This window comes from Ictidomys tridecemlineatus, chromosome 3 (genome assembly GCF_052094955.1).
Source record: "Ictidomys tridecemlineatus isolate mIctTri1 chromosome 3, mIctTri1.hap1, whole genome shotgun sequence".
Lineage (NCBI taxonomy): Eukaryota > Metazoa > Chordata > Mammalia > Rodentia > Sciuridae > Ictidomys > Ictidomys tridecemlineatus.
The window spans coordinates 130260632-130273723 of record NC_135479.1 but is presented as its reverse complement, the minus strand read 5'-3'; the positions used below and the strand labels follow the sequence as shown (position 1 = coordinate 130273723).

General features: G+C 37.5%; 1 protein-coding gene across 4 annotated transcripts in view; it reads right to left on the bottom strand.

Moving 5' to 3' along the window:
• Vps8 (VPS8 subunit of CORVET complex) overlaps positions 1-13092 on the bottom strand; it is a 256842-nt gene that overhangs the window by 18275 nt on the left and 225475 nt on the right. For all 4 annotated transcript variants that reach the window (XR_013436694.1, XM_013361064.4, XM_078043811.1 and 1 more), the window contains one exon: positions 12957-13010. Coding sequence is in view for 3 of the 4 variants with exons in the window: in XM_013361064.4 (XP_013216518.2) it covers positions 12957-13010 (54 nt within the window). In the remaining variant the exon portion in view is untranslated. The remainder of the gene's footprint in view (positions 1-12956; positions 13011-13092) is intronic.

Below are 13092 nucleotides of genomic sequence, written 5' to 3'. Positions count from 1 at the left end.
AACTAAGATAACACATCTGGAGAAAAAAAAGAAGTAGTATATACTGAGGGGAACTGATAGCACTGCTGAAGTGTGTGAAGGAGAGACAGCTGGCCTTGTTGAAGGCCTCTCTGAGTTCAAAGTAAAATGCAGGGAGAGATAACTGGAGTTAATAATTTCTTCCCAATGATTGCAAAGAAATTATGCAGATGAGAAATTTCTTATTTTTTCCTGTACACTACGTGAAATTGCCAGAAACAAATATAAATGGCCCCTTTCTTTTAATACATAGAAAGGCAGCCTCACTTGAGAAAGTTAAGTGACAACCAATAGGGCGAGATTGCTCCATTGAGGGTATGCTATATCTGGAATAATACCTGCCATCAGTGGATATTTCACTACAAAACAGAGAGTAAAAATTTATTCATGTAATAACAGAATCCAAGTAAATCATAACTAGAATGACCAGGTTATTTTAGAAAACAACAAAACACAAATAACCCAAGATGGAAACTTCTATCAATTAGAATAGTCTGCACTGAACACTGGCCCACATTTTATCTTCAGCTACTCTTCCCTTTCTTCTGCTTTAACCAAAGGAGATTTATCAGATTTTTTACTTACCCAATCTAGCGTTCTGATATTATATGAAAGAGTGTGCATTTTCAGGGACAGCCAGTAATTGATTTGGGACAGTGGTCCAGACAAAAGCCTGGACTCTGCAGGAACAGTATATCAGCCACCTGAGAATCCTCATCCATTAGGGCAGCTCAGATTCTGCAAAGCTCTGCCGTTTAGATACTATGACCTTTACAAATAGGTGATAATTCAGCATAGTGCAATTAAGAATGGCCTGTCGAGTTGTTCCAGTGCACAATAATAGACTTTAGTTGCTCTGTTGCATGTACTGAGCACTAAAAGGCTAACTGCCTGATATTGTGGGAAGGGGCCTAAAAGATTCATCAGGAAATACCACTGAAGGGAAAGGACCACTTGTAATTTAATCATACTGTATTGGTCCAACATTTCGAGATGGTAGACATGATGGTTGTTTTGATAAGGGAGTTTACTTATAAAGAGAAGGCACAGGATAAGAACCACCATTGGCACTGAGGTAGTCTCACACAGACCTCCAATGACAGACTTGTGATTTAAGAGGAAACAATCACAAAAGGTGTCATACTAAGAAGCAGAAAATTCACACTTACTAGTTCTCAACTGCTGCAGTATGGTGACTAATGAGTGATGCTACTTGGGTTTCTACTAGTGAATTGCAGGGCTCTATCCTTGTTTTCTTCTAATAAAAATATTTTATTAATGGTTTGGGTAAAGATAAAAGAGGCCTATACATAGGATGAGAAATCATGATTCCCAAGGTCATAAGCTAAAACAGTACCAGGAAAGTCTTGAATTCAGCTTCAGAAACCAATAATATGCACACCAGTAGCATGTGTGAGCAGAATCAGGAGTGTGAGATCAATATGTTCACTGTGAGTCAACAGCTGCTAAAAAAGCTAATGTGCATTTGATTCCATTTATGGAAAGAAAATCTAGAATAAGGAAGATGATGATCTCATTTTGTTCTAAAATTATTTCACCTGAAGTACCATGGTAGTAGTAAAGAGATGTGACATGATGGGGTGGAGAAGACAGAAGGAATAAAGGATGGATATTCTGATGGACAAGAGAAGACTGGAGGCTGGGGACTTATTACTTCAATTACATGAAGAACTATAGGCTGCTCTCCAAGAGAGGTGTTACACATCTTTTTGTAGCTTCCAGAGGAAGGACCAGATCAATGAATGGGTAGAAGAATTCTGTTCTGTCTCCTGAGACCGCCTCCTGAGGCAGATGGAACATTGTGCCTCAGGAGGCGGTCTCAAGAGAGACAGAACACTGCTTGTTAAAATGGATGAGGAGCAAATGACGTGTAGCAAGACAGCTCAAGTTCTGCTAACCTGCTCCCAAGTGAAACTGAAGACAGTTAAGTCAGCTTTCATTCTTATGGGATTAACAGACATATTAGAAAACCAGAGTTAAAAAGTGGATGAATTTTTAAGGCTATAAAACTAAGATAACACATCTGGAGACAGGAGGCTGGGAAGTCAGCTCAGCTTCTAAAGACTATGTGGTCAGTGGAAATACCAATAAGTTAGAGCCAAGAAAAACAAAATCAAAACCACTGAGGCAGAGCAGAGATATATCCTGTTCCAAAATCCAATTTGGAACTTTCCAGATGATAAAGGGCAAATTTCATGTGAAAAGAGACAAATGCAACTGTACAACAGTTACTAAAGTAACCTATAGTTTCCTTTATTAGCATAGTAAAAATCACACCCCAAGGTGGGGACTTAAGGTGATAATGAGACATTGTTGCATGAAGAGGCATGAGGAAGATTTCATGCCTCTACATGCAATGACATCAACAGGCCATAAAAGCTGTACACCTTTGTCCTTTGAGTCAGCCTGGGATTTCTGTCTCCTGCATGCTGCCTTCCTTATGCTTGAGCATAAGAATAAAAAGCCTTTTCCCACATCACAGTGTCTGTATTTCCTTCTGAGATTATTAAGAACCCAGAGTCCATACTATATACATATATTTTATAGGAAAACTATATAAATATATTTTAAGAAACCAAGACATTTAAAAACTCTGTAAATAGTCTTAAGAGCAAATAGCAAATGAAAAAATAACTATTAAAAAAATCTATGAATTCAGTTAACAATGGTAAGGGGCTTTATGTGTGGACCAACACTATTCCCTTCTCCCCTCCTAGCTCAACAACACATAGCAGACTCCCTTCCTCTTTCCAAAATCCCAGCAAGAGGGCTTTCTGTCTCAGTGGGAATTCACCCCACCCTGGACCTGCTCTTCTCTAAGGACAGGGTGCCTGAAGGCCAAGTTCCTTTTTGGGTGCATTAATCAGAAACAGGTATATCTTCTAAGATAGCTGCCAGAGTGAACTCCAGACAATCTCTAATTTCACTATAATAAAAACATGGATATTCCTCCGCTTATTAACCTTATATAACCTCAGAACTCCCCACAAAAAAGTGGGATGTGAATTTGCAAGTTTATCTTTCACTTCTCCTATTATTGATCACAAATAAAATTCTCCTTCACTGTCCAATCAGTGCTTGGTCTTGGTTATTAGTTCCATAAATCTGGGAGGGAAAATGAGCCTAGACTTTTGGGTCAAAAACTGATAATAGGCACAGGACCTCAGTCCCTCTCATCCTGCCTTCAGCTATGCATTTCTGGGCTAAGCTCTAGGTGAGTGCCACTAGGGTGGTGACAGGAAGCAGACAGACATGATTGGTAAGAACAGAAGGGAATAAATCTAGCATTCGTGAGGCCAGGGTTTGATCTCCAGTATGACAGTAAATAGATAAATAAAACAAAATAAGATAAAATAAAATTCCTAGAGAGTCTCAACATTAGACTTGAACTGGAAGAAGAAAGAATTTGTGAATAGATTCTGAAAGCTGAAAAACAGAGAAAAAAGAGTGAAGAAAAATGAACAGAGGGCTGGGGTTGTGGCTCTGAGATAGTGCGCTTGCCTAGCATGTGCAAGGCACTGGGTTTGATCCTCAGCACCACATAAAATAAAAAAATAACGATATTGTGTTCACCTGTAACTAAAAAATAAAATATATTTTTTAAAAATAAACAGAGCCTTGGAGAAATGTGGGTATCATCAGCACAGCAACATATACTGATGGAGTATAAGGTGAGGAGACAGAGTAAGTGTTACTGGAGTTGTGGGCCAGAGGTCCAGCTCTGGGGGCTCTAACAAATCAGGTCTTGCCACTTGCCACACACACATTAAAAAAAAAAAAAAAGGAAAGAAACTTTAATCAATATAGCTATACCTGGAAAACAAAGGAGACCAGTGTTTCCAGCCCTGTCTTCTGAGGTGCTGACATAGCTCACCAATTATATAGACAAGGGAGACAGAAGTATGCACAGTTAAGCTGCCCTGGTCAAACAGTGGCCCAGTTGATCATTATCTCAGGATTGGTCAGAAGGGGCCTTGTTGGCAGTAGTGATAAAGTTGCTGTTGAAGGAGGGTAAGTTTGGATTTATCAAGAGATGTTTATTGATCAGGCCTATTCCTGGAATCCATGGTAACTGACTTAGAGCAGACAGCAGAGATAGCAGAGATGTCATTTAAAAAAAAATTTATTTTTGTAGTTGTAGTTGCACACAATAACTTTATTTTGTTTTATTTTATTTGTATATGGTGCTGAAGATCGAACCCAGGGCCTTGCACGTGTGAGGTGAGAGCTCTACTGCTGAGTCATAACCCCAGCCCCCATGATACCATATGTTTTACTCTGCTTTTAGTTATATATTGAATATTTAAAGGCCCAATTTGATAAGTCAGTGTTTTTAGGGAAAAAAGTAGAAGAAAAACAAAAGGCCTTGTTACAAAAGGAAAGGAAAAATACTTGAAGAAATTATGCCTCAAAACTTCCCATAATTATTGAAAAATCTTACACATTCAGGAAACTCAAGGAACTCTAGGATAAAAATACAGTGATTAGTAAGACAAGGTGAGAATCTTGAGAGCAGCAAAAGAAAAAAAAAAAAAAGACCAGTCACTGACAAGAAACCCCAATAAGATTAACAGCAGAAACAAGAGGCCAGAAGGCATCACATATACAAAACGTTAAGCAAGGGGCTGCAGTTTTAGCTCAGCACCATATAAAAAAATAGAATAAAATAAACTTATGTCCATCTACAACTAAAAAAAATTATATATATATTTTTATTATATATAATAAATAAAAGAAAACCCTGTCAACTAAGAGTCCTACATCTAGCAAAGCTATTTTCCAAAACTGAAGATTAAATATTTTCCCAAACAAAAAATGAGAGAATTTGTTGCTAGCAGACCTGCCTGACAAGTGCCACTAATGAAGGTTCTTCAGCATGAAAGCAGGTGACTCCAGAAGCTAATTAAAAAAAAACATTAAAAAAAAAGAACCAGAAAAGTTAACTATGAAATTATAAAATACTGTATAAATGCACATTTTCCTCCTTTCTTCTTATAAGTGGATTTTTTAAAAAAAAGCAATTGTATAAAATAATACATGTATAATAGAATATTGGACCTATAATATTGTAATATAAATATTATTATATTGAAATGTAATATAAAGCTGAACATGGTGGCATATGCCAGAAATCCATTATTTGGAAGGCTTAGGTTGGCCTCAGCAACTTAGGGAGACCCTTTCTCAAAAATAAACAAACAAATAAATAAATGAGTAAATTAAAAAAAACAAAAAGGACTGGGGCTGTAGCTCAGTGGTAGAGAATTTGCCTAGCATGTGGGAGGAGCTGGGTTCAATCCCTATAACAGTAAAACAAAACAAGAGTTAAAGAAATGTAATATATGTGTAACATATCTGTACAAAGTGATGTGGAAGCAAAGTTTTATTGAGCTACGGAAATGACAGCAGATAATAAGGTAATAATATTGAAACACATTAATAGATGTCCTATAATAATAAAAAAGGGGAAAGGAAGTAATGCTTTAATATACAACTGAAATTGAGTTAGTTTAAATCAGAAGCTGAATCAGAAAAGCTAAGGTGCACATGCTAAACCCTGTGGCACCACGAAAAAACTAAATAAAAACAGAATTAATTCCAGAAAGGGAAGAGGGGTGGGAGAGAAAAGGAGGGGGGAGGGGATTAGCAAGGATGGTGGAGTGTGATGATCATCATTATACAAAGTACATGTATGAAGACTTGAATTGGGTGTCAACTTACCTTATATACAAACAGAGATATGAAAAATTGTGATATATATGTGTATTAAGAGTTGTAATGCAAAAAAAGTACATGTATAATGGCATAAATTTCGTATACACAGATACGAAAAACTGTGCTCTATATGTGTAGTAAGGATTGTAATGCATTCCACTGTTGTCGTGTATTTAAAAAAAATAATAAAATCAATAAAAAAAAGAAATGATGTACAGGTATAAAGACAAACAAAACAAAACCCAAAAAACCAAAACCTAAACAAAAACAAAAACACCTAAAAAGAACTCCCCAAAATTCTGAAAAATCATTAAAATCTTCATTGAAAAAATATACAGATGGCTTATAAGCATATAAAAAGACACTCAGTATCATCTGTAACTAGGGAATTGCATATTTTAAAAATGTGACAGCACTGTATACTTATTATAATGGATAAAATCCAAAATACTGACAACACAAATTCTGGAGGAATGCAAAGGGAACACTGGTTCATCTTTGGTAGGAATGCAGGGGTATGTAAAGAGAGTTGGTATAGTTTGGATGTTGAATGTTCCCCCAAAGGCCTATGTGTAAAGGCTTGGTCTCAGGGTGGCATTATTAGGAGGTATTGTGGGCCTTTAAGAGGTAGGGTCTAGTGTAAGGTCCTCAGTTACTGCCTTCAAAGTGGGGTGCAGAACCCTGGGCTCAGTCTTCTCTCTTCCCTGGTTTAAGATGTCAGGGGTTTGTTCCACTAAGTACTCCCATCATGATATGCCACCTTTGCCCAGAGTCCCAAAGTAATATGACCACCCAATCTTGGACTGGAAGCTTCAGAACCATGAGTCAAAGTGAAGGACTTCTCTTTAAGTTGTCTCATGCCTTTATTTATAGTGATGAAAAACTGACTAATACTATAATACTCTTACCATATAATTCAGCAATCCTGCTCCTATATATTTATACAAATGAGCCAAAAACTTATGTCTTCACAAAAATCCACACACAGATGATTACTTCAGTTTTATTCACAACCTGAATGTAACTAAGAAATTCTTCAATAGGCGAATGGATACACAAACTATGGTATATCCAGACAACAAAATGTTATTCAATGATTTAAAAAAATGAACTACTAAGCCATGAAAAGACATTAAGAAAATTTAAATGCTGATTTCTAAGTGAAAGAAGCCCATTTGGAAAGCTTATACTGTCCAGTTAAATGACATTCTGGAAAAGGTTAAACTACGGAGAAGAGTAATACAATTTGTAATTGCCAAAAGTTTTGGGAGAGGGAAAGAAGTGCAAATAGGAACACAGAGATTTGCAGGTGTGTGTGAAACTACTCTGTATGACACCATGATGGTGAATACATTTCTACAATTTATCAGAACCCACAGAATATATAACAACAGCGTGAAATGTAATGTAAACCATGGGTTTTAGTTAATAATAATGTCAGTATTGGCACATTTTTGTAACAAATATACATAATAAAATTCTCACACCAAGCTGATACCTCCATCTACACAGTGGCTTCCCATGGGTACCACTTCTGTCTTCCAAACTATTAAGAATGCTATGCTTTCTTCCAAATTAGTGCCCTCCAGGTGTCTGAAGGCAACTATACCCCAGCTTCTTCACTCAGCAGAAGCACTTGGCTTGCTGAGATCTTTGATCCTGCCTGTGCAATAACAAAGATCAAATCAGTACTATTTCTTTTCTTTTTAATCAGTAAAGTCATTAAAGTCACATTTGGATATAAGCCCTACTATGACAAAGACTCTGAGGAAAGAATGACTGATACCCAAGGACTGTCAGTTTGGTGTTTATGAGAACGTGCATCTTTGCAAGAAAGAGTCAAACAAAAAGGCAAAGGAACTTCATTTAAGCCACCATCAAATGATGGCCATCTCCATGTTTTCTCTCTCTCATATGTTTCTCTTGACTTTTGTGAAACTATTAACCAGCTGTTTTGGGGGGCAGCCAGCTGAGACACTGCATCCAGCTTTCCTGTTGCTATGGAGACAGTGGCTTGGTGATACTCTCCCTTAAAACAAAATGAAACCAAAAAACTCAGCAATTCAATAAAAATCATGAGCAAGTGTAGTTGTCTACAACTGCCAAAGGTGTCAAGATTAGAACTTAGGCCATAAAAACCTTACTTTCCCAGAGCACTTGGAATAAAAAAACAAAACAAAAAAACCCCAAAAAACAGTTTCATTCTTAAAATATGCTTGAATATTTGAGAAACTGAAAATCAGTTTCTCAGAGGCTTGCATATTAAATTCATGAGTTCAGTCACCATTAGCTTGTAAATGTGCTGAGAGCAAGAACTATATCTCACTGACCTTTGTCCCTCCAATGCCTGCCACCTGAGGCTTCTTGACTATCGAATAGAATCAGAGATATTAGAAGGGCTTTGTGCTCTCTTATTCCCTGTGCCTTGGTCCTAACTGGAAGAAGTGATACTGAAGAGAACATCAACTGTGAATATTCCAGTGGAATGACCAGCCTGAGGGGTCCTCCATCCAAAAAGCCTGGCATATTGATCTTTGCGGAAATACCAGTAGGGAAAGTTCATCTGCTTCAGATAACGACTCAGCAGGTAGATTCAGGTTTCTGGGGTCAAACTTGAAGACAACATGCTTTCTTTGATAATTATGCATTAGACCAGCTTTGCTAAAAAATTCCTGGTGAGTGTTTCTTCATAGTCAAAAAGAAATGCATCATAGCCTAGTAGTCTTTGATGCTGCCTCAAACTAATGCTTTGAATTCTGCCAACACCTCCAAATTGTATCTACTCTAGGGAGTGCATTGTATTGGACTTTTGTGTCAATTTTCATCTAACAGAAGTGCCTCCTGATTTTAAAATTTCTGGTCATTCATGATCAAATTCTGAAAAGGTCACAGGGAAGCATATGCATCTTCCAACTTTGTTCTTGAGGTCATCAGACACAATGAAGAAGAAATTTTATATATATGATATATAATATATATATGTATTATACATATACATATTTTATACAATAAATATTTCTAAAGCTTTTGTAAAGCATACCTAAATGCAAAATGCTTGTGAAAAGATACATGCTATGGAATGTGCTATACGCTCTGTCACGTGGCAGCAGAATAGAAAAGGGACACCCTAAAAAGTGACTGCTATGAAAGACATGTGTCCCAAGAACTTAGCAGAGCCCCATGAAGCATTCTTCCTGTATCTTCAGCACTTGAATTCAGCTCTTGACAGGGTCAATGTTGATGGCAGACTCACCAACACTTCTTTTAGTTATGGATCAAGAGATTCTTTGGATAGATCAAGAACCCTAAGGGTTACACATGTCACTTTGGCAGTCACTGTTCAATAGCTATATTGCGACTTCTATTTGTCAATGAGACTTTGGGGAAAGAAGTAGCTCAAGGATAAGAACCAGAATATATATGTGTGTGTGTGTGTGTGTGTGTGTGTGTGTGTGTGTGTGTGTGTGTGTGTATATATATATATATATATATATTCACCAAAATAAAAACCTGAGTAGGGAAGTAATAACTAGGCACTAAGTTTCACATTGATTGTCACTGCTGACTCAGCACAAATGGTAAAGACCTGACCATGCAGGGAATCAAGCCTTGGTCAAAAATGATACTTTATTTGTTCTTCCTACATTATCTGTGCCAGACACTTCCCTTTCACCCTCACTTCCCATGAACAACCAAAGTCCTGTGAGATTTTTTTCCTATATTTCTCATTGGATTATGAGTGACTATCTTGTTTTATATTTGAGGATACAGTACTAAAATAAAACTGATGTGGTTCCTGCCCTGAGGAAACATGTGGTCTGAAGTGAGATATACCATTAAGTGAAGAGGCAATTTCAACACATCAAGGTAAGTATGTTGGTATAGACTGGTTCAGGGTACTATGAAGGACACTTAACTCATACACAGGAGGTGCCAAAAATTTTTCTGGGAGAAAAAAAAAACTAAGATTTGAATTTATCTCATCTCTTCACTCTGTTAGCAGAGCCTAGGGTTAGGACCTTTTATCTTGCCTTAACAACAACTGTCCTGTTCTTTTAATTGGCCTTTCTGCCTTTAAACTTACCTTTGGTAAAGCTTTATCCTAAAGATAAAAGCAAACTTCACAGACTGTGTCTCTTTGAGATCTGGATCCCAACTTTCTCTCACCAGACTTCCTCATGCTTTCATATTTAAGACATACAGAACTCACCTCATTTTCTCCAATGTTCTATAGTTAGCCATGTCTTCCTGGGATACAATTCCCTTTATTTTTCAAGGTTAGATCAAGCTTTCCCTCCTCTGGAGGGAAGGCTTTTCCAGACTCCTTAGTCTGGGACAGGCACCTGTATGATATATATGTGCTGAAGAGTCTGATAATAAATATGTATCATTTAGATACCATAAATAATCTAATAATAAATATGTACTATTTAGTTTGGGCTTCAACTCAGGGTTGGTCAGTGGCCCTAATTAAGAATCTGTATTTCAGGAGTTGCCAGATAACATGAACTCCCATAGACAGTTATTAAAATCTCTGCAGCACCTCATTTATTGACAAGTTTTACTCAATACTTTGCAAATAGCTAAAAACAAAAAACAAAATACAAAACCCCCCCACTCCTCCCAAAGCAAATATTTTAATCAGTGAGATTAATGCCTTGTTAATCAGTTTGGTGTTGAAAACTGGAAAGAGATTGTTACTGATGAAATAAAAAGTTTTCAAGCTATGTAGACTGAATGAACTACTTCAGAGAGAGTTCCAACTTTTGCACAGGGATAGAATGAGTCTACACTTTACGGCTTAGGAATGCCACTGTCCAGTCCATTGGTGAAGGAAGTTTCTGTTTTCCTGAAGTAGATTAAAAGAATAACAGAATCCATTTATTTAATAAATGCTTATATATGTGGCAGAATTTGCTTTCGTTACAACCTAACAACCAGGTTGTAGAGGAGAAGCTAATCAGTCCTTAAAGTTCTTCACCGAGCCTTTTACCATAAAAAACATAAATTATATTATTACATTATATTAGCTCAGTCATTTCAAAACAGGGCCTCTTCTTGGTGCTGGCAGCAACCTTCACTCGTGGCAGGCTGTTTGGTAATTGTCAGTTTACCTTCTACCATTCCCATTAAATGCTGAAGTCCTTGAGAGAAAGGATTGTATTTTTTATCTCTTATCTAATATTTAGCTCAGTATCTAGTATAAAGAAACATTTGCTGATTGGACAATAATACATAGTAGCATAATAAACAGAGGATACATGATTAGTCATGTATCCTCTGTTTGGAAGGCTTATGCTTTAATACTAGTATTGACAACAACTTGAGAACTTATTATGTGTCAAACACAATGTTAGGTACTTAGTATTTCATTTAATATTTATGAGAATTCAGAGAGGGAGCATTACTATTTTACATAGAAAGAAAAAGAAAGGCTAGCTTTTTGGGGGTTATTCAGATAATTAAGAAGAGTAAACCTTTAAACTCAACTTGGGTTGTATCCTCAGCACACATTTTTAATCAGTACTTTGGAAGTGTTTCCCATGGCTAAATTTGGAGAGCTTATACAGGAAAAAAAAAAACTGCCCTTGCATTCCAATTTCCTTATATGTTTATTGAGACTGTATACATTTCAGCAGCACTGCTGCAGCTGGAGAAAGACTCAGGCTTTTACCGTCGTTTCGATGTTAAATGTACCCAAAAGGTCCATGTTTTGAGGACTTGGTCCTTGGGGAAGCAGTTTTGGGAGGTACTGTGGATCTCAGGGAAAGGGGGCCTAATGGAAGGTCCTTGAGCCATTAGGCCCAGGCATTTGGAAGGGATTGTGGGACTCTGTCTAATCCTCTTTCTGCTTCCAAGCTTGTAATGTGAGCAGCACTCACTCTACCATGTGCTCCTGCCATGATATGCCACTCTGGCCAGGGGCCCAAACCCACAGGGCTGTCCAATCCTGAACTTGAACTGCCAAAACCATGAGTTAAATAAGCCTTCTTCTCCTGAGTAACCTATCTCAGGTATTCCCTGTAGGAGCATGAAGGTAACTAAGCTCCCTGCAGTACAGTGTGATGGTTCTGAGTAGCAACACTCAGCGCCTCAGGCTTGCTGCCCTTGCTGCCTTGACAAGAGTGCAAAAGACTTTCCTGCACAGCATGCTACAGGGCTTTTCAGACCACAACTTTTGTTTTTCTTTTTTCTTTTGAAAAAGTCTCAGGGGCTTCTGCAGGCAGAGAAAAGGGACCCGTTTTTGGCACATTGCTTTGAAGCTAAAGCCTGCTGTTAGTCAAGAGAGACAGTGAATTGTTATTTTTGTTCTACAATCCTTTGCTGACATGGATGCTGGCTGAAACTGCAAAAAAGGCTAAGAAAAGAAAATGCTTCACTATCAGAGAAAGAAAAATGGTAAAAGAAAACACAAGAGAAATGTCAGTCTATTTATGTTTCAACCATACTGTTGGAGCTGAAGAAAGAAAAGGGTTTTAGTGGTTCTCTTGACATCATCTGAGGATTGCTCAGGTGAAGCACTCACTCAGGTGAGGTCCATCTGAGCCACCCAGTTTACAAATAGGAACTAAAACACTACAGATGACAGGTCTAGTCTACCAGTGTTTGTTTTAGGCACAGCTATCTAGAGGAAAGCACATGATTAAGGAAATCTCACCCAAAGTACTCTGGATTTGAAAAAGGGGAATAAGGGAAGGGAGGGGGGAATGGGAATAGGAAAGATAATAAAATGAATTGGACATTACTAGCCCATATGCACATATGATTACCAACAATGTAATTCTATAACTAGAAGAATGAGAGTTATATTCCATATATGTATAATATGTCAAAATGCATTCTGCTATCATGTATAACTAATTAGAACAAATAACAAAAAAAGAAAAGAAAATCTATACAGCTTTCTCCCTAGAATATCCTTCATCTGCTGCCACTCACTGATAACAGGATGCCATGCCTGTTGTAGAGGATGGGAATTCTAGAACATGGTAGTTTCCAGGAGACTGATGCTAGGCCCCAAACCCCACCTGGCTTCTGTGGAAGAGCCAAGGAGTCCTGGCAATGTGCCGTTAAAGCAACCAATCAAAAAGGATCTCTGACAGCATTAAGATGATTAAAAATCCTTGCCACTTTGACAAGACAACAGAGGAAAATAAACACACCAAAGATGGAATTAGTTTTTGCCTTTAAAGCTCACTCACCTTCTTAGCAGCAGGATCCCCTCTGGATTGATGATATGATGGAGACATTTTTACCTGGGGAAAAAAAAGGCAAACATTTTAACATCTTTTTAGTTACAGCCTAGTTTTATTTGATTCACCTTCAAAAAAATTCAAC